Genomic DNA, 25,712 nt, shown 5'->3' with positions numbered 1-25,712 from the left:
ATATGTAGGCAGCTTGCATGTGTGTGTGCATGTGTGCGTGTGCATGTGTGTGTGTGTGTGTGTGTGTGTGTGTAATTTTGCATCAATGTTAATTATAGATATTGGTCTGTAGTTTTCTTTTTCTGTTTTTTCTCTTCCTGGTTTAGGTATCAAGACCTTGTTTATGCTATAGAAAGAGATTGGAAGAGTGCCTTATTATTGCAAACAACTCATAGAGTATTAAAATTAATTGTTCTTTGAATATTTGATAGCATTAACTTGTAAATCTAACTAGTTCTAGAGTTTTCCCCCCTCTGGAATTCATTTGTGTATTGTTTGGTTTATTTTCTGACTTTTTAAATAATTTAAATAGTTTGTTTATTCTTTTATTAACATGAATATTTTATACTTTTGTAAGTATTCAGTTATTTCCTCTAAGTTACATATTCATTGTCATATAGCTGGGCATAATAGTTTCTGATAATTTACTTTATTTCCTCTTCAATTATTTGGTTTCCATATCTTTTTTAGAAGTCAGATTAGCTAACTTTGTTTTATTAGTAATTTTTTAAAAATAGCTCCTAGGATTACTTGTCAATTTGATGGTCTTTTTACTTTCAATCTTATTAGTCACATATTTGATTATTTCTACTTTGTTATTTAGTTGCTCTTCACCCTTCACCTGCCTAACTTATTTATTCTAGTATCTCTCTGGGTCTCAGGGCTCTCTGTCTGTGGATTTTGGGAGTTAGGTAGGGGAGTCTGGAGGTAATTTCTTCTATCTCTCAGTAGAGTGGTATATCTCTAAGTTCCAGGGGAGTGTTTTGAAGGTGTCTTCCCACCATTTCATTTGATTCTCACAATAGCCTGGAAGGGCATTTACTTCAGATATTATTATTCCCATTACGAGCTAACTAAGACTCCTCTGAGGCTAAGTGACCTCAGAGAGGTTAAGGGAACACATGCTCACACAGCTAGGGTCAGAGGTAGGATCAGAAGCCAGGCCTTTTCTGACTCCAAATTTAGCCTTCTTCATTTTTTAGTTATATTGATGGGTTTTTGTTTTTATATCATATTCATTTCCATTTCTAGTCCTCACCACTTTCTTTTGAGCCTTCCCTAATAACCAAGATATTAAAAAAATAACTGGCTCAGTAAACCCAGACGACACACTGACTTTGCTTGACAGCACATGAAACATTCCATACCCAAGGTTCCCAGCCTCTTCAATGAAAGGATGAAGGTTCATTTTCTCAACTCTTCCCCAGGTTCATGCTTGGCCATTATAACATAGCTTTCAGTTTTGTTTTGTTGTTCCTTTAATTTATATCATCATAGTAATTTTGTACATTGTTTTCCTGGTTCTGCTTACTTCACTCTTGCATCCATTCATGTAAGTCTTCCCCTACTTCTATGAATTCTTCATATTTGCTGATTTCTTATTGCACAATAATATTCCATTATACTCATGGGCCACAAATTCTAGGCCATTTTAATTGAGGACATGCTATTTTAAATGATTGTCTCTAATGATCAGTAATAACCCAATTTGTTTCCTATTCTTTGCCACCACCAAAGTTCCTGCATTCTTTCCACTACAGCCCCCAAACTCACACACTCGTGTGTGTGTGTGTGTGTGTGTTAGGATGATATGAACCCATAGGGACACACCAGAGTTAGTTATGGGAAGCCCGATACAAGGCATGAAAAGGAGAAGGAGGAACAGCTGCTCTAATTTTCCCCTTCCTCCAACCCTCTCACAGGAAGCATTTACAGGCTTCAAGGCAAAAAGAGAAGTGGGTTCTAGAATCTATTTGATAGTGAATGTTGCCTGAAGAGGTCGATTAGCAGCTGCAGCTGAAATGCTGACTTCCTCTTTCCTTCTGATAAATTCAAAAGAGGTGAGGCTCAGAGCTGGCAGGAGAAGCGACGTTCCTCCCTAAGGCTCAGGTCAGTACTGCTCTGTCTCTTTCTCCTCCCATCTTTCTGGCTTCCACTATCTCTGTGCTCTCTCTCTCTCTCTCTCTCTCTCTCTCTCTCTCTCTCTCTCTGCCTCTCTCTCTTTGTCTCTCTCTCTGTCTCTCTCTCTGTGTTTCTATCTCTCTGTCTCTGTCTCTCTTTCTGAAGGTTTTCTGACTAGGCTTCAGTTACTGCTCTCCTTTTGGACTGGCAGAGTCTTGGTGATACTCCAGGGTTGGGGAGAGGGACAGAGGGTCCTTTTGGTGATCTATCCTAGGTGGTCCTCCTCCCTAGACACCAAATCCATTCATTGTCTCTCCTCCATCTTAGTTGGTACCTGGGATTCCTTGATGCATCTCTAACTGATCTGGAGGGGTAGCTAAGCCTGATGGGTAGTTATGGGCTGCCAGTCTTGTATAGTAATATCCTTCATCTACTCTGGTTTAGAGTGACAGATTTAGAGTCATTTGGATTCAAATATTACTTACGACCTCTGCGTCTGTCAAATGAGGGGGTTGAATATGGATATCTCTGAGGCATGGTCTAGTCTAACATGTGGTGCTTTGCGATCCTTTCTAATGCAAACATCCTAATGTATCTTCCAGCTCAAAACCCTATGACCATGTAAGTTATCTAAAGCCTACCTGAACTTCAAGGTCAATCCCACCTCTTCTAGAAAGTCTTACCTGCCCGCTCTAGTCTACTATGACCTCCCTGAATTCCTCCAGCATTCGTCCTCCAGCATACTCATTTGGCTGGATTTTGTCACTTAATTTCCCTAACCCGACTGGGCTAAAAAGCTCCCCAGGACAGAGAGACCACATATTTTTTTTCTGTAACACCATCACGCCCCCTCCTTCTACCCCGGCCATTCCCTCCCCATCTCAGTTGCTAGTACAGACTTGTCAAGTGCCCAAATGCCAGTCACAGAGAAGGCTCCCTTATGCCTCTGGAGCTGGCTTAGGTTTTGCCCTTCTGGCTGTTGAATGTGACCTTTGTGCTCCAAGTCTGGAGCTTCCACAATCTTCTGGGCCTGTGAGAAGGGTGAGATTAGATTATTGATTCTCATTATAAAGATGAAGAAATCAAAGATCAGATCCATGCTTTCCCCATGGAGTAGATGGTAGAGTAGAAACTAGCCCCCCACCCCGATTCAAGCTTGTTCCCTGTTCTGTCAAATAATGGTTTGGAATAAATGGTCCCTGAGATCACTTCTAGCTCTGCTATTCTATACTCTAGTATTCTACATTCTAAGGTCACTCTACATTTCATCAGTTTCCTCACGTATAAAATGGGAGTGTTTGACTAGATGTCTCTGAAATCCCTTCCACCTCTAATGTTCTCTAACTGTAGCCAATGTCCATGCCATGTCCTCTTGCCAATTGAAATTATCATTATTTTTCTTCTGGGCACAGGGAGAAATAACAGTGAATCAAATCGACAACAGGGCAATGTGTGGGCTCTCACTACAATCTTAATTTACTTAACAATTCTGGACCTCAGCTATCCTCATCTGTAAGAGGAAGCTCTCTTAATGGATATGGTAGACACATAAAAAGGGTTACAAATTACAGTGAGAAATTACTGGGAGATGTCTACAAAAGGAGTCCCTTAGAGGTGGAGGTTGGGGCCTTGTAGAGGTTAGGTTGCCAGGAAATGATTCTAGCTCAGATGAGAAACTGAGCTCCAAATAGCATGAGGAAGTGAAGATCAGTGGTTAGATCCTGGCAAATGGGTAGGAACCACAGCTTCTATATAGAAGGGTTGCTTGATGAGTCATTTCTTGTTTTGCCTTAATTTCCCCAGTTGCAAGGTAGGGGTGGAGTGCCTTTCCCTTCTGCTCCTTCCTAGGAGGAGTGGCTCACAGAGGGATGCAGCACAGAATAGTGACAATAACATTTGATTTGGAGTCGGGGCATATGCATTTGAATTCCTGCCTTGAGAATTATTAGCTAGGTGACTGTGGTCAAGTCCCAACTTTGTCTTCCTTCTCTGTAAAACTAGAGATTTAGGTTGGAGCAGCATCATGGTAGAATGGATAGAGTTAGGGCAACCAGGGTTCAAATCTTACATCAGACACTTCCTAGTTGTGGGTCGTTGGGGAAGACACTTAATCTTTCTTGCCTCAGTTGCCTTATATGTAAAATGAAAGGGTTAAAGTGGATGGCCCTTTAGGGACCTTCCAGCTCTAAATCTACAGTTCTATGACTGGATTGTATCTAAAGTCCCTCTCTAATAATAATGATAAATAATGTTTAAATAGCCTTCTAAGGTTGGCCAATGAGCCTCCCAACAACATAGTGAAAGAGGTGTTATTATCATGCCCATTTACAAATGAGAAAACTGAGGCTGACAAAGGTTCGGTGACTTGCCTCTTCAGGTCCTACAGCTTTCAAAGGTCTGAGCCAGGATTCGAACTCCAGTCCTCCAGTTCCCTAGTATCCCCTATACCCGGCTGCCACTCTAAATCCCAAGAATCCCTTCCTTATCCGGATCTCCCACATCTTCCTCCTTCCTTGCTCATTTTCCTGTTAAGGCAAGGGATTCTTAACCATTTTTGTCTCTTGGACCCCTGTGGAAACCTTTCCACAATTTGAAGTTAGGAAAAAGAATGTTCCATTTCAGTTAGGGGTTAGTGAAAAGAAAGATGTCATTTTTTTTCCCATCTAAGTTCACAGATCCCCTGAATTCTATCTAAGAATCCCTTGGGGATCCATGGGATCCAGGTAAACGTCCCCTGTAGTCCAGGTGTTCATAGTTGAGGATGGGGGGGGGGCTGGCTCCCTGCCCCCTCCCTCTCGGGCCATCATTGGCAGCAGCACCAAACGGCTGTTCGGATCTTGGTGGCTCTCCTCCCCATAATCCATTCTCCACCTCCACTGTAAGTTGGAGAATTTATTTCTGGGGGAATGGAGGCCCCAATCCCCTGTGGGATGTTGAGCTTCCACTTCTCAAGGGAAGCAAAGTCAGGTCTGAGACTCTAAAAGGGATGGGGGTATCCAGGGCACCCTGCTTTGAGGGTCCTCAGCTTGCCAGGTAGAAACTCAGTGAGTGTGGAGATGACCTAATGCTCATATACACACAAGAGTGTATCAATTTAATTTAATAAACATTTATGAATTGCTTACCGTAAGCACGGTACTGTGCTGTGGGCGGGGAAAGTCCAGAGAAGAGAAGTCTGTGCCCTCAGAGAGGTTCCATGATGAGGTGCTCTGTGACACAGTTTTTAGACTGTGGGACTTGGAGTCAGAAAGCCTTGAGTTCGAATCCTATCCCAGATACTTACTAGCTGTCTGACCTTAGGCAAGTCACACATGGGCCTAGCAATAGCACTTCCCTCCCAGGGTTGTTGTGAGGATCAAATGAGATTGTATAACATACAACCATACATGAATATATTAATTACATCAATATGTTGTCTTACTATAAATTATGTATTACACATTAACACATAATATATAATTAATATGATATATTATGTAACATGTTATATATTATGTATAATGATATATGATACAATTGTATGTTATTTATGCTAATACAACATGTGATAATATATTTAGAGAGAGTGCTTTATAAACCTTTAAGTGCTCTACAAATACAACCATTTTTACAGTCTATTGGAGGGGGGTGAGATCCGGATAGATAATGCACAAATAATACGCGTGTTAAGTGTATCAGAGAGGTACGAGACAAAGTCTATGCAAGGCTAGAGGAGCAAGGTCAAGAGGCTTCAAAGAGGGCATCAAAGCAGGCTTCTTGGAAAAGGAGGCATTTAAATTACACTTTAGAGGATGCACAACAGGCGAAGAGGAGGAGGGAGCTCCCTGCCCTCAAACCATATGCCTGCTAGTGGCTTGAGCCTTCCATCCGTGCTGGGTGCAAAGGGTCCCCTGAGGAAAGTCTTCTGGGGTGGGGCTGGGTGTCTTTCATCTGCCCCAAGTCAACCACTTCCATCTGTACCAGCACAGGGCATTTTCTACTTGCTTTCAGCCCAATCCCCAATCGAGATGTGGAGAACGCCCAGTGCAAAGAAGAGCCACCTTCCCTTCAACTTCACATCTTTCATCTCCTTCTGTGCTTGTCTTTTGAGGGGAGATCATTGATATCCTCCACTCAGGGATGAAAATTCTCATGCCTGGTTATAGATTTCACATCCCAGTGACTCTGAACTCCTGCAGATCATCATCCAAATTCCATTGCATACCCCTACCACTTGATTCCTTATTCTCATCCTCCTCAACCCTCCCATCCCAAAGTTTCATCCTAACTCCACCCAGCCCTTCCACTGTGCCCTCTGGAATGCTTGTTCCATAGGCAACAAATGTCCCTTCATCTTAAATCTTTTCCTCTCCCACACCTTACATCTCCTAGCTCTTAATGAAACCTGGTAACCCCTTGATGACATAGCTACCCTGGCCACCCTTTCTTTGACTGGCTATACCTTCACTCATTTCCCTTGGCTTACTGGTTGCTCTCCATTGACACTTTCAGTTTCTCCCCCTCTCTTCATTTTTCAGTTATCTCTCTTTCTTGGAGTTCATGTTATTCATATCTGCCATCTAGTCAAGTTCTGGTAGCATTCTGAGTCCATGAATTCTCTACCTAGAGATGGATAGCATTTTTCATCATGAGTCTTTTGGAATGGTCATGGATCATTGTATTTATCTGTTTACTAAGTCTTTCATAGTTGATTAGTGCCATGGATTAATTATCATCTCTATGCTGATGCTGATTCTCAAATCTACCTATCCCACCCCAGATTCTATGCTGACCTCCCATCTCACATCTCCGATTGCCTTTCAGACATCTCAGACTGCATGTCCAATGGACATCTTAAGCAGAACTCATTATCTTTTCTCCCAATCTCCTCTCCCTCCCACATTCTCTTTTATTGTAGAGGGCAATACCAACCTCCCAGTCCCCCAGGTTCACAAACTAAGAGTCAACCTGGACTCCTCGCTATCTCTCACTCCTCACATCCAAGCTATTGCCAAGGCCTGTAGACTTCACCTTCACAATATCTCTTGAATAAGCGCCCTTTTCTCCTCTGACGTCCCTGTGTTGCAGGCCTTCCGCCCCTCATACCTGCACCATTGTAATAGCCTGCTATTGGCTCTGCTTGCCTTTAGTTTCTCCCCACTCCAATCCATCCTCCATTCAGCCACTAAAGTGATTTTCTTGAAGCTCAGGTCCAACCATGTCACCTCCCCCTTCTACTGAATAAACTCCAAAGGATCCCTATTGCCTCCAAGACCAAATACAAAATGTCCTGTTTGGCATTCAAAGCCTTTCATAACCCAGCACCCTCCCACCTCTCCAGTCTTCTTACATCTTGTTTCCCAAAACATACTCTTCTCTCCAGTGACATTGGCCCCCAGGCTATTCCATGAACAAGTGCTCCATCTCTCAGCTCTGGGTGTTATCTTTGGTTGTCCTCCATGCCTGGAATGTTCTTCCTTCTCTGCTCCAACTACTGACCTCCCTGGATTCTTAAAGTCCCAACTAAAATTTCACCTTCTACAGGAAGCATTCCCAAACCCCTCTTAATTATTTCTTATTTATCCTATATATAGCTTGCTTTGTATACATGTGTTTGCTTGTTTCCCCCATTAGATTGTAAGCTCCTTGATGGCAGGGACTGGTTTTTTTGCCTCTTTTAGTATCCCTGGAGCTTAGCACAGTGCCTGGAACATAGTAGATGCTTAATAAATGTTTATTGACTGATCGATTGATTGAGGGAGCTCATTCTAGTAGTAGGGAACTTGAGCAAAAGTCTATGGAGGTGAAAGAGCTGTGTGTGTGTGTGTGTGTGTGTGTGCGCACACGCGTGTGGAGGAGGCAGAGAACAATTTCCTTAGAGCATAGAGTGCACGAAAGGGAGTCTGATGTGGTAAAATAGAGCAACACCTGATTGCTGAAGGATTTAAATGCCAGCCAAAGGAGTTAAAACTTTTCATATTAGGCAACAGAAAGTCATTGCAGATCTGTGTGCTTAGCACAGTACCTGGCATATAGCAGGTACTTAATAAATGCCAATTGACGAATCTTTGAAAATAGAGAGACTTCATCAATTCTATAGAAGATTAGTCTAGACCAGGGGTTCTTAACCTTTTTGGGGTAATTGGCCCCTTTGGTAGTCTGGTAAAACATAGATCCCTTCTCAGAATGTTTTTTAAACCAGATCAAGAAGTCAATAAGCATTTATTGGGGATATAGAGAAGGGGATAACAAAATCAGTCCTTCCTTTCAATGAGTTCAAATCTAATGGGAGAGACAACCTGCAAACAACCATGTACAAACAAGATGCATACAGGATCATTAGAGATAATTAACAGAGGGAAGGCACTAGCATTATGGGGGTTGGGAAAGGTTTCTTACAGAAGGTGGAATTTTAGCTAGAACTTGAAGGAAGCCAGGAGATGGAGATGAGGAGAGAGAAAGTTCTAGGTATGGTGGACAGCCAGCTGAAATGTATGTTTCCTCTTTCTCCTCTCTTCAATGCACCCTCCACAAAGCTGCCAAAATAATCTTCCTAAAGCACCGATATGATCATACCACTCCCCTGCTCAAAAGCCTTTGATGACTCCCTTTTCCTTCTAGAAAATTGCAAATTATTTAGACTGGCAAGGGAGGCTATCCATACATTGGATCCAATCTATGCTTCTTAACTTATTGCCTATTACTTGCTTTTCATGTGCTTCCTACTACAGCTGGCCCTGGAGTCTCATATTCTATCTTCCACCTCCATTCATGTGCACAAGCCATCCCTAATGGCTGGAGTGTATTTCCTACCCATTTCTGTCTTTCAGAATCCTCATCTTCCTTCTTTGCTCATCTTTGGTACCATCTCCTCTGGTGAGGACTTCCCTAATCCTTTCAGTTGTCTTGTTAATGTTCTTTCCCACATCAATTGACCTTTTATTTACTTAGAATTTAAGTTCCTTGACTGTCTAATTTTATTTCTCGGTTCCTCAGAACATAGAATGAGGCCTTTCACTTAGTGTTTAACAGAATTAAAAATTGTGCCACATTCAGCATGCACAGATATCTTCTCTGTGTACCTAGTTAGATTCAATTGCGCTTCCTCACTTCACAGACCATACTGAGTTGTGTTGTTTGTGAGTCCAAATATGGTAGCTCTAGTCTGGTGATGATACTAGATCAACGAATACTGGCAAAATGGTTTCATTTTCCACTTATTTGTTGTCCTTTCTTCTGGCTCCTGCCATGATCTGGTTTAGTTCGGTCTTACATCAAGGTGTCTTCAGGTTCATTTTACCTTTTGTAAGTTTTTGTTTTGCAACTTTTGAGAAAATATTGCTAAGAATCTTTGCCCTCCTATATCATAATGTTTTGCAATGAGCTTGTATCATAAATAAAAAATTCCCTTGTCTGTCTGTTTAGCAAGGAGAATATGTATTTGCTTGCTGAGGCAGTTTCTAGGTTTCTTTGGGTACCTCATTGTAGTGACAGTTTGACATCAGTTAAATGAGATGCCTTTGGCATAGGTGATTAAGGTAGGTGTAAAGCTATCTCCCTGCTGCCAACCACAACCTCAGAGAGCTCAGGGATCCTCTAGTCAGTTCAGTGAGATTTTACAGAGGGACCCCAGAAAGGGGATGTGACTTGCCCATGTTGTTCATTCAACCCTTCCTGAAGGAGAGGATGAGCTAAGTAAGTGGAATCAAATGGAGGCTACTTCTTCTAGTCTCACAGATGTAAACCAGCTGGAGGGCACTTGGCATCTACCTTATTTGGCTCCTTCATTTTACATAAGAAGACACAGAGCCCCAGAGTTAGTGCCAGAGCATGGACCTGCTGTAACCTAATTCTTCTGTCTCCCAGTTGACCACTTGTAGCTGAGTTGTTGAAATCTGGCTTCTCTCGTTAGGGGGCAAAGGCACCAGCCATTCTCAAATAGCAATTACTAGTGGATAATCTCAGGACTAAAGATAAACAGGTAAGCAGAGAAGGGGACCCTTCATTTCTTCTAGGTGTATCCTAGCCCCAAGCTCACTGCCTCATCTACTTTGTCCATCCTGGAGAAAGTTTAAATATTTGAGGATGGCAAAGCTTTCAGAAAAAGAAAAAGTTGCTGGGATGGGAGACTCAGAAACAAGTTCCCTCTCCTTTTCTGTCCCTCCTGAAGCATCTCCATGAGCCATGAAACCCTTCCTATAGAAGTCAGACATGACAACTCTTATGCCTAGGGAAACATTATATATTCCTAGGGTGGCCCAGTCCCTGTTCCAGAAGGCCTAGGATCACTGAAGGACTCTCCATTCCTCTCCCCTAACAGAGTAGCCCATCACACTTTCAACCTGGTCCTTATTCCCATCCTTACTGGTCCCACATTATGTCCTCTCCTGGGGACTCAACCTTCAGAAAATTTGAGAAGGCAGGGAACTTTTGGAGAAAGACAAAGTCACTGGAATCAGGGGGGCATATGTCCTCAGGAAGGCACAGGCCTCCAGGAAGGGTAGAGGTACTATCTCCTTTCCTAACCCCTCTATCTTTCCCCCACCTCACCATTAACAGAGGGAAGGCACTAGGATTAAGGGGGATTGGGAATGGCTTCTTGCACAAGGTGGAGTTTTAGCTAGAACCTGAAGGAAGCCAGGAGATGGAGATGAGGATGGAGAAAGTTCTAGGTATGGTGGACAGCCAGCTGAAATGTATGCTTCCACTTTTTCTAAAGTCCAGTAGTGGGCAGAGGAATGGGGCACTTTCCTAACCTGCTCCTGGTCACTGGGAAATTACTTGAAGCCTTTCTAGCATGGTAGAATCTTCCAGAACTTGTGCCTCAGAAAGTCACCTCACACTACAGCGAAGCATCAGAAGACAAAATGAAAGACATACAATTAGACATCTGCTGTTCTGGAAAAGATCTGGGAGAGAAAATGGGCTGCAAGTTCATGTATGAGTCAACAGTGACAGATAACGGCCAAAGAAATCTAACTCAATCTCAGACTGCATTAAGAAAGATGGAACTTCTAGGAACTGGGAGGTGATAGTCGCCCAATAATCTACTCTGGAGACAATACGCGTAGGGTCTTATGTTCAGTTCTGGAAACCATGGTTTGGGAAGGACATTGGTATGATGGAGTGCATCTGGAGAAGGGCAACCAGGATGGTGGAGAGCCTTAAGTTCACGCCCGGCAAAGATTGGTGGATAGAAATGGGATTGGTTAGATGGAGAACAGAAGACTCTGGGGAAATGTAATAGCCTTCTTCAAGTATTTGAAAGACTGATATGGATGGAGCATTTGACTGGTTGTGTTTGCCCTAGGGGGCAGTAGGTGAATGTTTCAAAGAAATTTGGGCTTGCTGTCAGGAAAATCTTCCCAGAAATTAGAGTTTTCCCAAGGGGGAGAGGTCTACCTCTGGAAGCAGTGGGTTCCCCCTCATTCAGGAGCTTCAAGCAAAGAGCAGATGGCCGCTCATCAGATATATTTTAGGGGAATTCTTTATCAATGATGGGTTGGATCCTTGATATTCTTCCCCACTCTGAAACACTGACTCTCTGAGCAGTAAATTAGAGGACTTGGTAATAAGAACAAATAATTAGCACATGTGTCCCTAACTGGTAGTGAGACTGGATCAATCATTTACCCTCTAGGCCAATTTTCTCCTCTGTGAAATGAGAGGTCTGGTTTAAATAACATCTAACATCCTTTTCAGCTTTAAAGCATATGAGTCAAACAGAAAGTCTACAAGTGCAGTGGTGACACAGGGACTGTGGGACAATGATGCTCCCCAAGTGTGCCTTCTTATTCCTGTGCCTTTTGGCTGATTGGGGCTGGGCTGATGAAGGTAAGCCCGCCCATGTTTCACCTACTGATCTGGGGACAGAGATCAAAGGCAGATTCTGACCCTATGAGTATATACAAATGAGTACATATGCTCTTATGTTTTTATGAGAGACCCACAAAGCCCTGGAAGGTTGGTGGGAGGATGGGCCTGGGCACCCCAGAGACCTGGTTCTGGGGCTAGGCCCTGAATGGATGGAGGGAGAGGCCACCCAGACCAGGGAATGGGGCAAAGAAGACAAAAAGATGAGTTTCTCCATCACAATGTCCAGTCTGTCCTGTGCCCTGGGGAGATGGGAGACCACAGGGGGTTAGTCCAAGCTGGGGTCTTAGGCCCCCCATAACCTGCACGATTTCAGCTCCCCACAGGGCAATAAAGGAAACTGTTGAATACATGAAGTTTCTAGAAACTAGATCCTTCTCTCGGAGCCTTCACGATAAACAAAGGTAAGGAGGGCTGGGCAGAACCCTTCTTCCTCTCCCCTCTGAAACTATCTCTCCACTACTTCTTCTCCTTCTTGGGGTACAGTCCTAAGATAGGGGAGATCTGATTCTAGTCCTAGGCCTGACACCCATGGGCTGCGTGACCTTGGGCAGCAATAATTATGAGAAGACATTTCTGTGGAGGAACCCAACATCTTCCTTGCAACCACCACATCAGATAAGGAAAATGAACCATTTTATTCTCATTTTACGGATAAGAAAACTGAAACACAAAGAGAAGATTCTGGCTCTAAATCCTAGGTCACCCAGCTGGTAAAAGGCAGGCCTGGAATTTCAAATTGTGGTCTTTATACTCAAGACTATTTCTCTTGTTGTCATACCAGAAAGACTGAGGCACTGGGATGTAGAGAAAAGCATGAAGGACATAGGGCCAAGACAGCTGGGTTTGGAATCCTGGCTCTGAAAGTTACTGGCAGTATGGTCCTGGGCAAGCTGCCTGACCCTTCTGGGTCTCAGTTTGCTCATCTGTAGATAACGAGCTGGGTCTGGAGTCAGGCAGACAAGTTAAAATCTGGCCTCAGAAACTTACTAGCTGAGTGACCTTGGACAAATCACTTAACCTCCCTCTGCTTTGGTTCCCTCATGTATAAAATTAGGGTAACCTCCCAGAGTGGTTGTAAGAATAAAACCAGATGACATCTGTAAAATGATTAGCACATTCCCTGACATATAGCAGAAGCTTAATGAACTCTTGTTTCTTCCTTCCCCCACTGCTTTGCTGGGATAGAGAAGTGAGTTACTGTTTTTATACCAATCCCATCACCCCCCGATCCTCAGTTCTCCATGTATCTTCTCTGGAACGGTAATGAGAGTATTTGAGAAATGAACAGGGTGGGAGGGAAAGAATTGTATGGGCTGAATGTTATAATGGGCAAACCCACGAAACTGTGATCTAGGGACCCGGGGTCCACCTAGTCAGCTCCCACCTAGCCTCTTTCCCATTTTTCTTCATTCTTATGACCGGTGGTTTCCAGTTCAGAAGAGATGGTATTATTCTTAAAGGCTCAGGGGGAGGGACCCTTTTCTTCCTTTCCCAGTTTTTCCCTTTCCCTTAGGAGAAGAAACCCCCATAGCCTGATCCTTAGACCCTCCACACATGATGGCTTTATCAGTCCAGAGTGCAGACAATGCCTCCAACGCCACTCTCATAATTTGGCCAATAAATTCCCTTCATCTCCTAAATTGGGCACCAAATGGCCAGCTTAGGGCCTATAAGTGAACCCCTAGACAGTCTGTGGTGAAGGATCAGGATTCCATAGACATCCTGGCTTTGCTTGACTCAGCATGATCCTGGGACCAAACTCCCATAGACCTGGCCTCTGTTCTCTGGGTAAAATCATGTCAACGAGGTGGTATGGTGAATAAAGAAGATGACTTGGAGTCAGGAAGCCCTGATCTCCTTATCTATTTCATCCATGGCTCCTATCTCCTCCCCACTCTTGTTGGGGGCTCACTGGTTCCTGTCTTCCCCTCTCTTCTCCATCACCCGATAATCCTCCCCTTCCTTTGCCAGATTAATCCACTCATTAGAGGCTAAGTTGAAAGAGGTCAACTTCTCTAGTGTGAATGTCACTCTCCAGACCAATAGCATCCAGTCTCTGGTCTTCAAACTCACCTGTGACTTCCCTGGGCTCACAATCAACAGTTCATTGCTAGAGAAGGTCAGTGGCATCTCCTTCATTAACTCCTTCTGTACTCTGTACAGAGGTTCTGGGAACTGTCCAGTTGCCCCAGAACCAGCCTCCAGTCTCAATTCCTTCTTGATTCACCTCCCCCAGACGTTGGTGGGGAGGGGTCGGGATACCATAGACATCATCCTGGCTTTGCTTCTGACTCAGTGAGATCCTGGGACCAAACTCCCAGAGACCTGGCCCCCTTTCTGTGTGAAATCATGTTAGATGAGTGGGGGGGGGGCTTGGAGTCTGGAAGATCTACATTTGAATCCTGCTTCAGACACTCACTATCTGTATGACCCTATGATGCGTACCCCTCTGTGCCTCAGTTTCCTCATTTGTAAAATGGGTATAAAACAGCACCTTCCTCTCTGGATTGTTGTGAAGATTAAATGCATTGACAGATATAAAGTATTTTGCAAACCTTAAAGTACCATATAAATACTAGTTATCTTTTCTTTTTTGCTATGTAAGTAAAGCACTGTGAGTTCCTAGTGGGAAACGCTACAGCCTAAGGAGGAACAGAGATTTGTGCAGTGGAAAGAACACTGGATTTGGAGTAAGAATACTTGGGTTCCAATCTCAGCTCAGCCATTTCTTAGTTGTCTGTGGCTACTTACCTCTCCGAGCTCTAGTTTCCTCATCTATGGAGTGAAGGGCTTGGGCCCCCAGATAATCGCTAAGGTGCCCTGCAGCTCTTGGCCCTAGGAGACCAGCCTCCCAACCTAAGGTTTCCCAACAGCGGAGGATGCGTCTTCCCAGAGGAAGTTTCCCACTGGTCGGGCTCATGTCTTTCCTGTGAATGTCACTTTGCTTGACTAGAGCTCTGCCTGCAGAAGCTATTTGGCTCACAATAGTGAAGTCCTTGACCAGTCAGTTAGTGGGAGCATCTTTACCCATAGGTCCCAGTGGTAGATGGACCAGGGCTGGTACAGAAGAATACAAAAAGACCTCTTCCCCATCTGTCTTGCCCAAATCTAGTTTAGTGTGGGGCAACATCAGCCTGAATATTTCATTCAACGGGGAGGTACTGCGTAATAGGTATCCAAAGATCCCCCAAGGGCCTGGGCTTTCACATACACACACACACACACACACATACACACATATACACACACACACATACACACACATATACACACACACATACACACACACACACACACACACACACACACACACAGTGAACGGCAAATCCTTGTTACCATGGCTTGACCAATGCTCACAGCTCTTCTGGACCCCCTTAGGCCCAGACCAGGCACGCCATGCAGTTCCCCACTGAGCTGACCCAGAAAGCCTGCAAAGCAAAGGAAGCCTCCCAGGAGCTGCGGTTAATCTGCGTCTACTTTCACATGAAGTATTTCTTCCAGGTCAGAGCCCCTGGGGGAGTCAAGGTGGGAGGCAAAACCCCAGGCTCCCTCCTCAGAGTGTCCCACTGTCCAGGCTACCTCTCTCTTCTACCTTTCCAGCTTTGGTCCCAGTCTCCCTGCCTCCACATGGAAGAATGGCAGTAGTATAAGGGAGTCTTGACCCAATCTTCCCCATTCCTTCTTGTACCAAACCTCACGTACCCTTTCTCTTCTATGCCATTTCCCCCTCTGTGCCCTCTCCTGCGCCAAGCCTCATTCTCCCTGCCCCCTTTTGGGTCATTCTTCACTAGGCCTGCTTTCTCCTGTACTAATGTAAGCATTCTTGATCTTTCCTGTGCCAGCCTTTGCCCTCTCTGCCCCTTGTAGTAGCAACCTTCCTTTCCCCTGACTCCCTCTTTGCACCAAGTATACCATTAAGGATAAAAGAAATACTTATAGAACCCCCAACCCAGCCGCTGGCTGGCCCATCACAAGGGTGAGAAGTGTGGCATCATGGAGAAAACAGCTGACCTGAAGACGGGCAGCTGGGGTGGGGGGGCGGTCTCATGGCTCCTGTGTTTGGTGGTGGGCTCTGGGATGATCCTCCTGTCTGTTTCATCACTCCTCTTCTTTCTTCTTTCCAGGATGACAATAACAGTCTTCTGCTCAATGATAACATCCTAGGAGCCAGCTTGGTGAACCATAATGTGTCCAGCCTGAGGCAGAGTGTAAACATCAGCTTTTGGCACAATGAAAGCCTGGTGAGCAGACAGGAGCCACTCCAAAGCGCGCGCGCTCACACACACACACACACACACACACACACATGCACACACACACACACACACACACACACACACACACACACACACCACTTCGAAAACTGCTGCTACAAAGCCAAAACATTTGGAACTATTTCCAAACCCCTGCATTTTGATAATGTGACATTTCCTCCAAATAGCTTAGCCAGTCAGGGCTGCATCAGTGTTTGTTCAATGTCTGGGATTAGCCATAGGATTGAGATTTGAGGATTGTCTTTGGCTAGAATGAACCTCAAACAGAGTTTTTAGAAAGTAAAGTATCTTGAAATTGGGCTTAGAAATCTCAGGTCCCAGTGGGTAGCCCGGACTCCCCCACAGTGCAAAGGGGCATTTATCCAGTTGAGATTGGAAAAGCCCTCTCTGGGAGTCAGGAGACCTATAGTCCCAGTTCTTTCACTAACTTACCAAGTGACCTTGGGTAAGTCATTTCCCTTCTATGGGCCTTATCCATCTAATGAGGGAGTCAGATCCTGAGATCCCTCCTAGCTTTAACATTCTATGGCTGAGAGAACTGAATTTGAAGCCAGACAACCCAGGTTCGAATTTTATTTCCATTACTTACTAGCTGTGTGGTCACAGGAAAGTTATTTAACCTCTTAGCCTCAGTTTCTGCATTTGTAAAATGAAGAAGTTGGATGTGATGATTTCTAAGAGATGCATACCAACTTCCATATTTCCTCCCTTCCCAGTTTCCTGTGACTTTACGCAGAAAATGCCTTCCCTGCTTATATTAATCCCTGAACATTCCATCCAGTGGCTTGACAATGTGAGAATTTGCCCAGCTCTCTGGGTAAAGATAGCTCTCACTCAAGACTTCAGACCAAGCTCAGTAAGGGAAGAAGTGAGGATGGAAGCCTTTTCATTCTTGACACTGACTTTGACAACTGATAGGACCTTCTCACTTGGCCTTCTCTTTTCTCCCTCACAGGGTGGATATGATTTGACATGTGTCTTCTGGAAGGAAGGAGCAGGTGAGCTTCAACAGAAATCACAATCCTGGGAGGGCTTGTCATAGGCTTGAAGATGTCAAAAAAGGATGAACAGCTGGTTGACCAAGGCTACAGAGTGTTAGGGGTCTGGGGAGAAGCCATAGCTGCCTATGGCTGCAGGAAGTAACCAGTTCTGTTTAAAGTAGCCAGGCCTGTTTGAAGGTGTTAGGAAGTCAGCTTGGCACCAGTATTAGCCATGGTGAAGGGAAGCTTATTGACGCTTTTTGGCTTTTTAAACCCTCTCCCATTTCCGATCTCATTTTTTGGTTTCGTTTTTAAAAATAGATATTATTAATGTTTTTGGAGGGTTTTTTCCATCATATAGATTTTCCCTCCCCCTTCCCCTTCCAGAGAATCATTTCTTATAATAAAGATTTTTTTTGGTAAGAAAGTAAAGAGGAAGAAGAGAGAAAAAGAAGTAAAACCAAAATATGGAAGAAGTATGGTGTTTTACGTAGCACCCATGGACTATGCATCATTTCCCTTCCCGATAGATACTACTGGAAAAAAGTTGGGGACAGCATCACCTCACATCTCTTCTTTGGGGCTAAGCTTGTTCTTCGCACTTTAGTAACATCTATTTTCAATTTTTTGGTGCATGGTGTTCTTTCCACTTCCATTGTTATAGGCATCATGTAGATTGCTTTTATGGCTCTGCTTACTTCATTTTGTATCAGTTCATATAAGTCTTCCCATGCTTCTCTGCATTTTTCTGGTTTTGTCCTATGCACAGTAATATTCCATTATATTCATGTACCACAACTTGTATAGCCATCACCCATCTCATTTTATTTTATCTTTACCACCATGCTGGGAGTAGTGGTAGAGAGTATGGCCATTTCTCAGAGTAGAAAACCAAGGCCTAGGCATGGCTTTATTTATATTTGTCATTTGGGTCTTCTCCTGTCTCATCTGCCTTCTTTCCCTATGCCTCCACAAAAGTCCTTCTTAATTCTGACATACTCAGGCCAATATTAAACTTAGCCTGACTTCTTCAAGTTGACATTGACTGATGGGAGGGGGTGGTGAAGGGGAAGCCCAGCTTGGGTAGAGTGGAAACGTACTGGAATGGGAGTCAGAAGACCTGGTTTTGAATCTCAACTCTGGCATTTCTAGCTATGTGACATTGAAAAAATTGCTGAACATCTCTGAGCATTGATTTTCTACTGTAGAAAGAAAGGGGTTTGATCCTTTCTAACACTAAAATCAAGACTATGTGATGCCACATTTGCCATGGATAAACCACCCTACTCCCCATCCACCCCACCCCCAACCTGGATAATTGAGAGTCAGTGTTCCTTGGTGCCTCACATGTTTGTTGAATTGAATCGGGAACTGAATGGCCTCTCATTCCCTGGTCACTTCTGTCTTTCTTCTTGCTCCAGGAAAAGCCAGTTGGGGGGCCTGGAGCACTGATGGATGCAAGACCAAATTGATACGACCACATCAGGTCCTGTGCCGCTGTAACCACCTCACTTACTTTGCTGTCCTCATGGTCAGTGAGTCCAAGGTTGACCTCACCCATCCACTCTGGTCCCAGAGAAGAAAGACTTTTCCAGGATAGTCAGCTCATTTGTTCTGCAAAGCCAGATCCCATTTAATGATCTTTTCATTTGTCTCTTTCAGAAACTCTCACCAGCTGAGATCAGTGCAGAGCTACTGGCCCCACTCACCTACATTTCCATTGTGGGCTGTAGCTTGTCCATTGTGGCTTCGCTGCTCACCATCCTACTCCATTTCTATTCCAGGTACTCCCTGGCAGTAGTGGCAGGTTCCTTTGGGGATCAGATTTCCATGTTATTCCATTCAATTTTCATGTCATCAGGTTTCCATCCATGTCAAATCCCTCTTCCCTCTCCACCAAGAAAAAAATTCCTGCCCTGATGTCTCCTCTATATCTTCCTCTTTAATGTACTCCCAGGGAAAGGAAGGAAGATGGACAGTTCTATGGAACAGTAGGGCATATGTTGAGTTAGTAGGATGGGTTGGGGAGGGCATCTGTCCTATTTGTCCTTCTCCAGAGTGGGCAAGGGTCAGCAATAGCCTGAGCTTCTGTATATGGTGTGTCCTGGCATCCTGGGAATTTGAGCTAGATTGTCCCAGCCTAATCTACTCACTTCCTCATCTCAGAAGAATCCTTGGATGCTTCCCCAGGACCTTCAATCTGGGGATCATAGAGCACTCCAGGTAAACATCTCCCCAGTTTCTCAACCATTTTCCTTGAACAGATGGAAACATGGAGGCAAGGAGCTGGGGATTCTCTCTCTGGTTGCCTGAGCCTGTTTCCTCTATTCCCTAACTTTCCATTATGAGAGAGACCCCAGTATTCCCATGTACGGTTGGAAGTAGCAGACACAGAAGTATCTATTTTTTGTGGGGGGTGGATCTCCAGGAAGTTACAAGTCCCAAGAATTGTTCCCAATAAGAATTAGGTCTTCCTGTCCCTTCTCTGATGGAAAATGATGCCAAGATGAGACAGAGAGTAGGCTAATCTATGTTGAGGATAGACAAATTCCAGTAATGACAGATAGGTAGTTAGAGTTTTTAGAGGCAATATTTCTGGGCCTGGGACTCCTTGTGATTAGCTGGGTCCTGTTGATGTCTCTAGGTATGGAGAAGGGTGGGGAACTTTGTAGATTCATTCCCACCCCAACTCTTATTCAAGATTCTTCCATCCTTCATAGGGAGTAATTGTTTGGCCCAGACTTATAGCAGAGGGGCCACCCACATCTCATTCCAGGAAGAAGAATGATTCCACAACCTGTATCCACATGAACCTACATGTATCCGTCATACTCTTGAATATCACCTTCCTGCTCAGCCCTTCCCTGATCTTGCAGCCAGTGGGGTGTGTGGCCATGGCTGCCCTGCTGCACTATGCCTTGCTCAGCTGTCTCACCTGGATGGCCATTGAGGGCTTCAACCTTTACTTGCTCCTTGTCCGGGTCTATAACATCTACATCCAGAGATACGTCCTCAAGCTCTCTGCCCTAGGTTGGGGTGAGCATGAATACCTCCCTCCTTCTGACACTCTTTGACCTTTCTTTCACTCTACCCAGGCCCCCAGCCCCTTATCCCTCTTCCTTTACCATAATCACTTCCACCCACTTCCTCAAAAGTACAATTAATGTCAGGAGATCACAGATAGATAGATAGACAGATAGATAGGAGGGTAGATGGATAGATAGGAGAGTGGGCAGATGGATGGACAGATAGAGAAAGAGATAGTAGATGGATGGATGGATATATAGGATGGTGGATAGATGGATAGATAGATGATAGATACATAGATGATAGATGGAGAGATGGGTTAGGTATGAATAGATAGATACATAGATAGGAGAGTAGGTAGATGGACAGATAGATAGGAGAGTGGATGGGTGGATGGATGGATGGATAGATAGGAAAAAAAGCAGAGACAAAATCTCTGCCAGTAAGATGGCCTGTGGAGACAGAGAGAGGGATAGAGAGTTCTTACTGTGTAACAGGGTATGTGCTAAGCACTAGGGATGCAAATATAAACAAATGAGGGAGTCCCTACTTTTAAGCACCTTACATTCTAACGGAGGAAGTCAGTACATAAAGGAGAGCTGAAAGAAGGGAAGGGTATCCATTCAGGGGCATGGAGCCTGATAAGGAGGAGGAGGGGTCCAGAGAGTTGGGTCATGGGTGAAGTGAAGCTTGGCCGGGGATCCCTCCTGGAATAGTGGTCCAGTCAGCCAGTCACCATTTAGGAGAATGGACTTCCCTTAAAACCTCTGAGCATTTGGGGGTGTTTGGGAAGAGTGATCATACTTCTAGGAAGGAGTATCATTAGAGGCCTCAAGAAATAGATAAACAACTGATGTGTGTATATGTGACAAGACATGGTTGGAATCCAGTATGGAATAGAATAAGCATTTATTAAATGCCTGCTAGGCACTGTGCTAAGCACTTTGCACATTATCTGATTTGATTCTCACAACAATCCTGGCAGATTCTATTATCCCCATTTTACAGTTGAGGAAACTGAGGCAGACAGAGGTTGAGTGACTTGCTCAGGGCCACACAGCTAGTAAGTGTCTGAGTCTGGATTTGAACTCAGGTCTTCCTGACTCCAGTTCCAGCACTCTATCTACTGTGCCACCTAACTGCCTGTGGATGTAGTGAATGCCAGGGCTCAGAAGACAGTCACATCTATTATCCTTCCCAGAAAGTTGAGAGTCTGTCCCAGGGGCATCCAATAGGCCCTCTCCCCTGGCTCCATTGCTCTTCCTTCTATGGCTAAACCACAGGGCAGCCTCTGGGTGGGTCTCCCCTGTCTGATGCCATCCTGTCCCAACAGGGTTTCCTGGCTTCATAGTGCTGCTCCTTCTCCTTTTGAAGAGCTCTGCATATGGGCGCTATGAGATCCAAATAAAAAACAACCAGGAGAATGACACCAGCTCTCAGAATGCTTCCCTGTGAGTGTTTGGGAGTCTCAGGCCTGGGGATCCCCCAGTTGTTCCATGGAGTTGTGGCCGTAGGGTGTGACTGGGAGCTAGGGTGCCTGGCTTCCCTTCCTTGGGTTTCTGGAAAGCTTCCTTCCCTTCTTTCCCAGATGCTGGATCACATCAATGGAAATCCACTCAGTCTTTGTCCTGGGCTATGCGGGAGTCACTTCCCTCTTCAACCTGGTCATCCTCATATGGGCAGTAAAGATGCTCTGCGGACTGCACTCTCGGGAGAAGAAGTGGGAGTCACGAGCCTGCCGGGACATCACCACTGTCCTGGGCCTGAGCTTGCTGCTGGGGATCACCTGGAATCTGGCTTTCTTCTCCTTCCATGCCATCCTGTTGCCTCAGCTCTTCCTCTTCACCATCTTTAACTCTTTATATGGTCAGGTGACCCCTTCTTTGACCTTGACTGAAGGAGGGACAGGAAAGCCAAGGGTAGTTGTGGGGATATTTATCTCTGTAGGAAAGGAGAGACAGTGACCTCAGGACCATCATCAATCTTCTCAGGTCCTGTTGGGTGACCAGAGGGAGGGCTGGAAGGACTACAGGGACTCTATGAGCATTTGCCAACAGGGGGATAGGTAGAGGGAGTCAGGGATCACTCCTATGACTTTGGTGTAGTGCTTACTATTTCCTTCTGCTTGTCTCTCACTATCTGTGAGGCTTTGGACAAGTCACTCTCCTCCATAAAATGGAGGAGTTGGATGACATGGCTTCTCAGGTCCCTTCCAGCTCTAGAGCCAGGGTCCCATACCTTCTAATCTTACTTCCAGTTTTAAATCCAATGAAACTACTTTGAGGGTGGGGGCACAGATCATCAGCTCTCTGATATGGCCTTCATCTTGACTGTGCCAATCTTCAGAAAGTCCACTCTAGTTCCACATGTCTTGGGCATCTTCTAGGGCAACTTGTTAGCCTTAAATCCTTGGAATTAGCCCAGCTTTCCTTGTTAAAAGTTGTCTAGACTAGCCAAAACTTCATTTGCTCCCCTATTGGGAAAACTGGATTCATTGCCTACAGTTTCCTCTAAATGCTCCACCATGTTCTAATCTCTCTCCTGAGATAGAGATTGAGAATGGCCTGGGGTTCTGTTGAATGGTTAGATCCTGCCACAAGGATATCTGTGACTCTAGGGTTAAAATTACTCGTCTGATTCTTCCAGTGACACACCATCTTGCTGCCCACAGGTTTCTTCCTCTTCCTGTGGTTCTGTGCCCAGAAGCGACACTCTGATTTGGAGGCTGAGACCTCCAGCTCTTCACAGATGGTACGGACTGGGCTCCCAAGCCATGATTCTTCTATCAGATCTCGTCAGCCTTCTTCTCTCACCTGCTCATCCAGTCCTTTCCCTCCACATGGCACAAGTCACCAAGAGGGTAGGATGGAAGAGGATATGGCACATCCAGGGACATAAGGAGGCACAGCCTTCCATGCCCAGTACTCTTGGCTTCCCTGGGAGCCAGGACATGGCCAGCATCCTGAGCCCACACTCAGAGAACTAATTCTTGTTCTTGAGTTTTCTCTCAGCAAAGAGAGATAAGGGCCACTGCCAGAGACATTTAATTTTCCCCATAGGACATCTTCCTTTGGAAAGACCCAAATGGAGAATGTCTGAGTGTTGGCCCATTGGTCTTTGGGGACAATCCTGGTAATAAAGTGCGAAAGAGCCCTGGATTAGGAGGCAGATCTGAAGCCTTGATCCTCCTACTAATTTGCTGTGTTATCTCAGTCAAGAGATGCCTAATCTGTCAAATGGAGGTAATAATACATCTCATAAATGTTGGAAGGAGGAGATAGCATACCGTAGTAGAAAAAGCATTAGACCAGGAGACAAGAATATTGAGTTTTAATCTTAGCTTTATGTAATTTTCTTCTCTGGCCCTCAGTTTACCCATCTGTAAAAAAGATGACATTGAGCCAGATAATTTCTAAGGTCCCTTATAGCTCTGGCATTCTGTCATCTTGTGACCCATTGTGATGATTTCTGTGTAAATACTTTGGAGAACATAAGTTCTATAGAGACTTTTTTTAAGCCTGTGATTTTCTCTATGTGGGAAACTCTCACTGTGGGATCTTCTTCCACCGATGCAGGTCAGCAACACCTCAGTAACTTAAGGTCTTAGATTTTTGCCTGGGCGCACCAACACGTTAGGTAGTCTGTCCAGGATCAAACAGCCAATATGTCTTAGAGGAGGGTCTTGCTCTTCAGGCATCACCTTACCCACCATACCATGCTTCCTCTCTATTGGATGTAAGAGGTGATTATTAACCAGAGGGAGGGAAGGCTCGAGTTTTACTTAATGTCTCTCCCTTCCTCCCCTCCCCTGCCACCCCTACCCCAACATGGGCATTTTCCTGGTGTGTGATGAAGCTTGTCCAGTCCTTTCCTTGCCCTATGCCCCTTACTTCCAACCCATAGGGCAAGACTTCCGCATAGGAGCATTGCTATTTTTTGTTTCCCCAGCACTCAGCACAGTGCCTGGCACATAGGAGGCACTTAACACATGCTAGCTGATTGACAGGCGGTCAGGAGGAGGGGCCAGTTTAAGGGGGAAATGATGCATTCATTTGGTTTGGGGTATGTTGAACATCAGGCATCAGTGGGAATTGGGGTTCTGATAAACAGACTGTCTGAAATGTGGGTCAGGACCTTGGGAGAACAGTCAGAGCTGGAATTGTCCACTAGGGTGTCACTGCTGATTGGTTGAGCTACAAAGCCTCTTTGGGGGTGGGTGGACCTCTGAGGGAGGGACCATTTCCCCACTGACTTCTTGACAGGACCCAAGCCCTCGGGCTTCTGGGGTGAGATAGAGGACATAGCAATGTCTGTATAATATCTTGGGCAAATCATATCACTTCTCCAAATCTCAGCTTCCTCAATTAAAAAAAGGAAAATATTAGTAACATACCCACTTCATGGGGCTGTTGTGGCAGGTGTTAAATGGTTCTATGAGAACAGAAGGAAGGCGATCATGTACGATAAACACTTGTAGACATTAAAGGGCCAGAAGGTTTACAATCATCATTACCACTATGAAATACAGCCCCATTTCCTGTGGTCGGAGTCTTGCGCTGGGTACTCGGAGCAGAAGACACAGGAGGCAAACCCAGCTCTCCAGTAGATTACAGTATAATTGAGGGGAGAGACAACACACAGGAAACCTCAGAACACTCGCAAGGGCCACGAAGCTAGAAGCATCTTTAGTACACGATAAATTGGGTCAAGCAAACAGAGCTTTCTGAAGGAAGCACATTCCCATGCTATTGCTGGCTTGAGTCCTAGGGAAAGGGAAAGGATGGTATCCTTCTGGCTCCTTAATCCAGACCATGCTTTTCCTGCTTTGCTCAGCTGCCTCAGTCCAAGCTAAAATTGCTTTTCACAGTCCCTCATGCGGGTGGAATCCTGGGCTCCCTCTTAAGGAGGGCCAAGGGGCCAATAAGATTGGGCCAATAAAATGATCAGCTGTGAATGACTTAGCAATTCTCAACAATACAATGATCCAAGGCAACTCTGAAGGCCTTATGATGAAAAATGCTATCCATCCCCAGAGAAAGAACTGATGGTATCTGAGTTCAGATTGAAGCATACTTTTTTTTTACTTTATTTTTGTTGTTTTTTTTCTTGTCTATGTTTTCTTTCACAACGTCCAGTTGCCACTCCTGCTCGTGTGCTACTGGATTGGAGGTAGTTAGAACCATGCTTACTAGGTACGTTATAAATTGATGTTACTCAACTTCAACTGGGCTCTCATTGCCTGAAGGCAAGTCCTTTTATTCCTCCTTAATTTATCCCCTATCTCACTCCCAATGCATCCTGGGCCATCTCCAGTAATCCTGATGAATATCAGGCCACTGGACCCAGATGGCTCTGGAGGAGAAAGTGAGGCTGGTGACCTTGCACAGCCTTCCCTCACTCAAACCAAAGTCAACTGCAAGTTGTGTCATCACTTCCCTGATGTCATGGTCCTCTTTGAGAAGGAAGGACAAACACAACAACAACAATTATGAGTAGGTGTTCCATGGCTACACACGTACAACTATGTTGAATTGTTTTCCTTCTCAATGAGGAGGGATGGTAGGGAGGGAGGGAGAGAATTTGGAATGTAAGGTTTTAGAAATAAAAGTTGAAAATTGTTTTTGCACATAACTGG

General features: G+C 44.8%; 1 protein-coding gene across 2 annotated transcripts; it reads left to right on the top strand.

Moving 5' to 3' along the window:
- The first annotated feature begins 1,885 nt into the window (after positions 1-1,885).
- Positions 1,886-24,775, top strand: ADGRG5 (adhesion G protein-coupled receptor G5). Of its 2 annotated transcripts, XM_036748460.1 has the most exons (14): positions 1,886-1,929; positions 11,623-11,754; positions 12,110-12,197; positions 13,768-13,915; positions 15,175-15,297; positions 15,921-16,037; positions 17,026-17,068; positions 18,472-18,581; positions 18,713-18,834; positions 19,217-19,273; positions 19,827-20,086; positions 21,411-21,528; positions 21,666-21,943; positions 22,749-24,775. In XM_036748460.1, the coding sequence occupies exons 2-14, from the start codon at positions 11,688-11,690 to the stop codon at positions 22,973-22,975; spliced, it is 1,758 nt and encodes a 585-aa protein (XP_036604355.1). In that variant the 5' UTR covers positions 1,886-1,929; positions 11,623-11,687; the 3' UTR covers positions 22,976-24,775. The 2 variants fall into 2 exon arrangements, with proteins under 2 accessions (XP_036604355.1, XP_036604356.1); XM_036748461.1 differs by lacking the exon at positions 1,886-1,929 and having other exon boundaries at positions 11,674-11,754; positions 12,120-12,197.
- Positions 24,776-25,712: the final 937 nt, after the last annotated feature.

This window comes from Trichosurus vulpecula, chromosome 3 (assembly GCF_011100635.1).
Source record: "Trichosurus vulpecula isolate mTriVul1 chromosome 3, mTriVul1.pri, whole genome shotgun sequence".
NCBI classification, from domain to species: Eukaryota; Metazoa; Chordata; class Mammalia; order Diprotodontia; family Phalangeridae; genus Trichosurus; species Trichosurus vulpecula.
This window is presented reverse-complemented; position numbering and strand designations above follow the sequence as displayed.

Bases quoted from the DNA above. Each gene is read 5' to 3' on its own strand.
- ADGRG5 (XM_036748460.1), top strand. From the start codon at position 11,688: ATGATGCTCCCCAAGTGTGCCTTCTTATTCCTGTGCCTTTTGGCTGAT. The intron at 13,916-15,174 runs GTCAGTGGCATC...GGACCCCCTTAG, and splicing joins ACAGTTCATTGCTAGAGAAG to GCCCAGACCAGGCACGCCAT. The intron at 20,087-21,410 runs GTGAGCATGAAT...CTGTCCCAACAG, and splicing joins GCTCTCTGCCCTAGGTTGGG to GGTTTCCTGGCTTCATAGTG.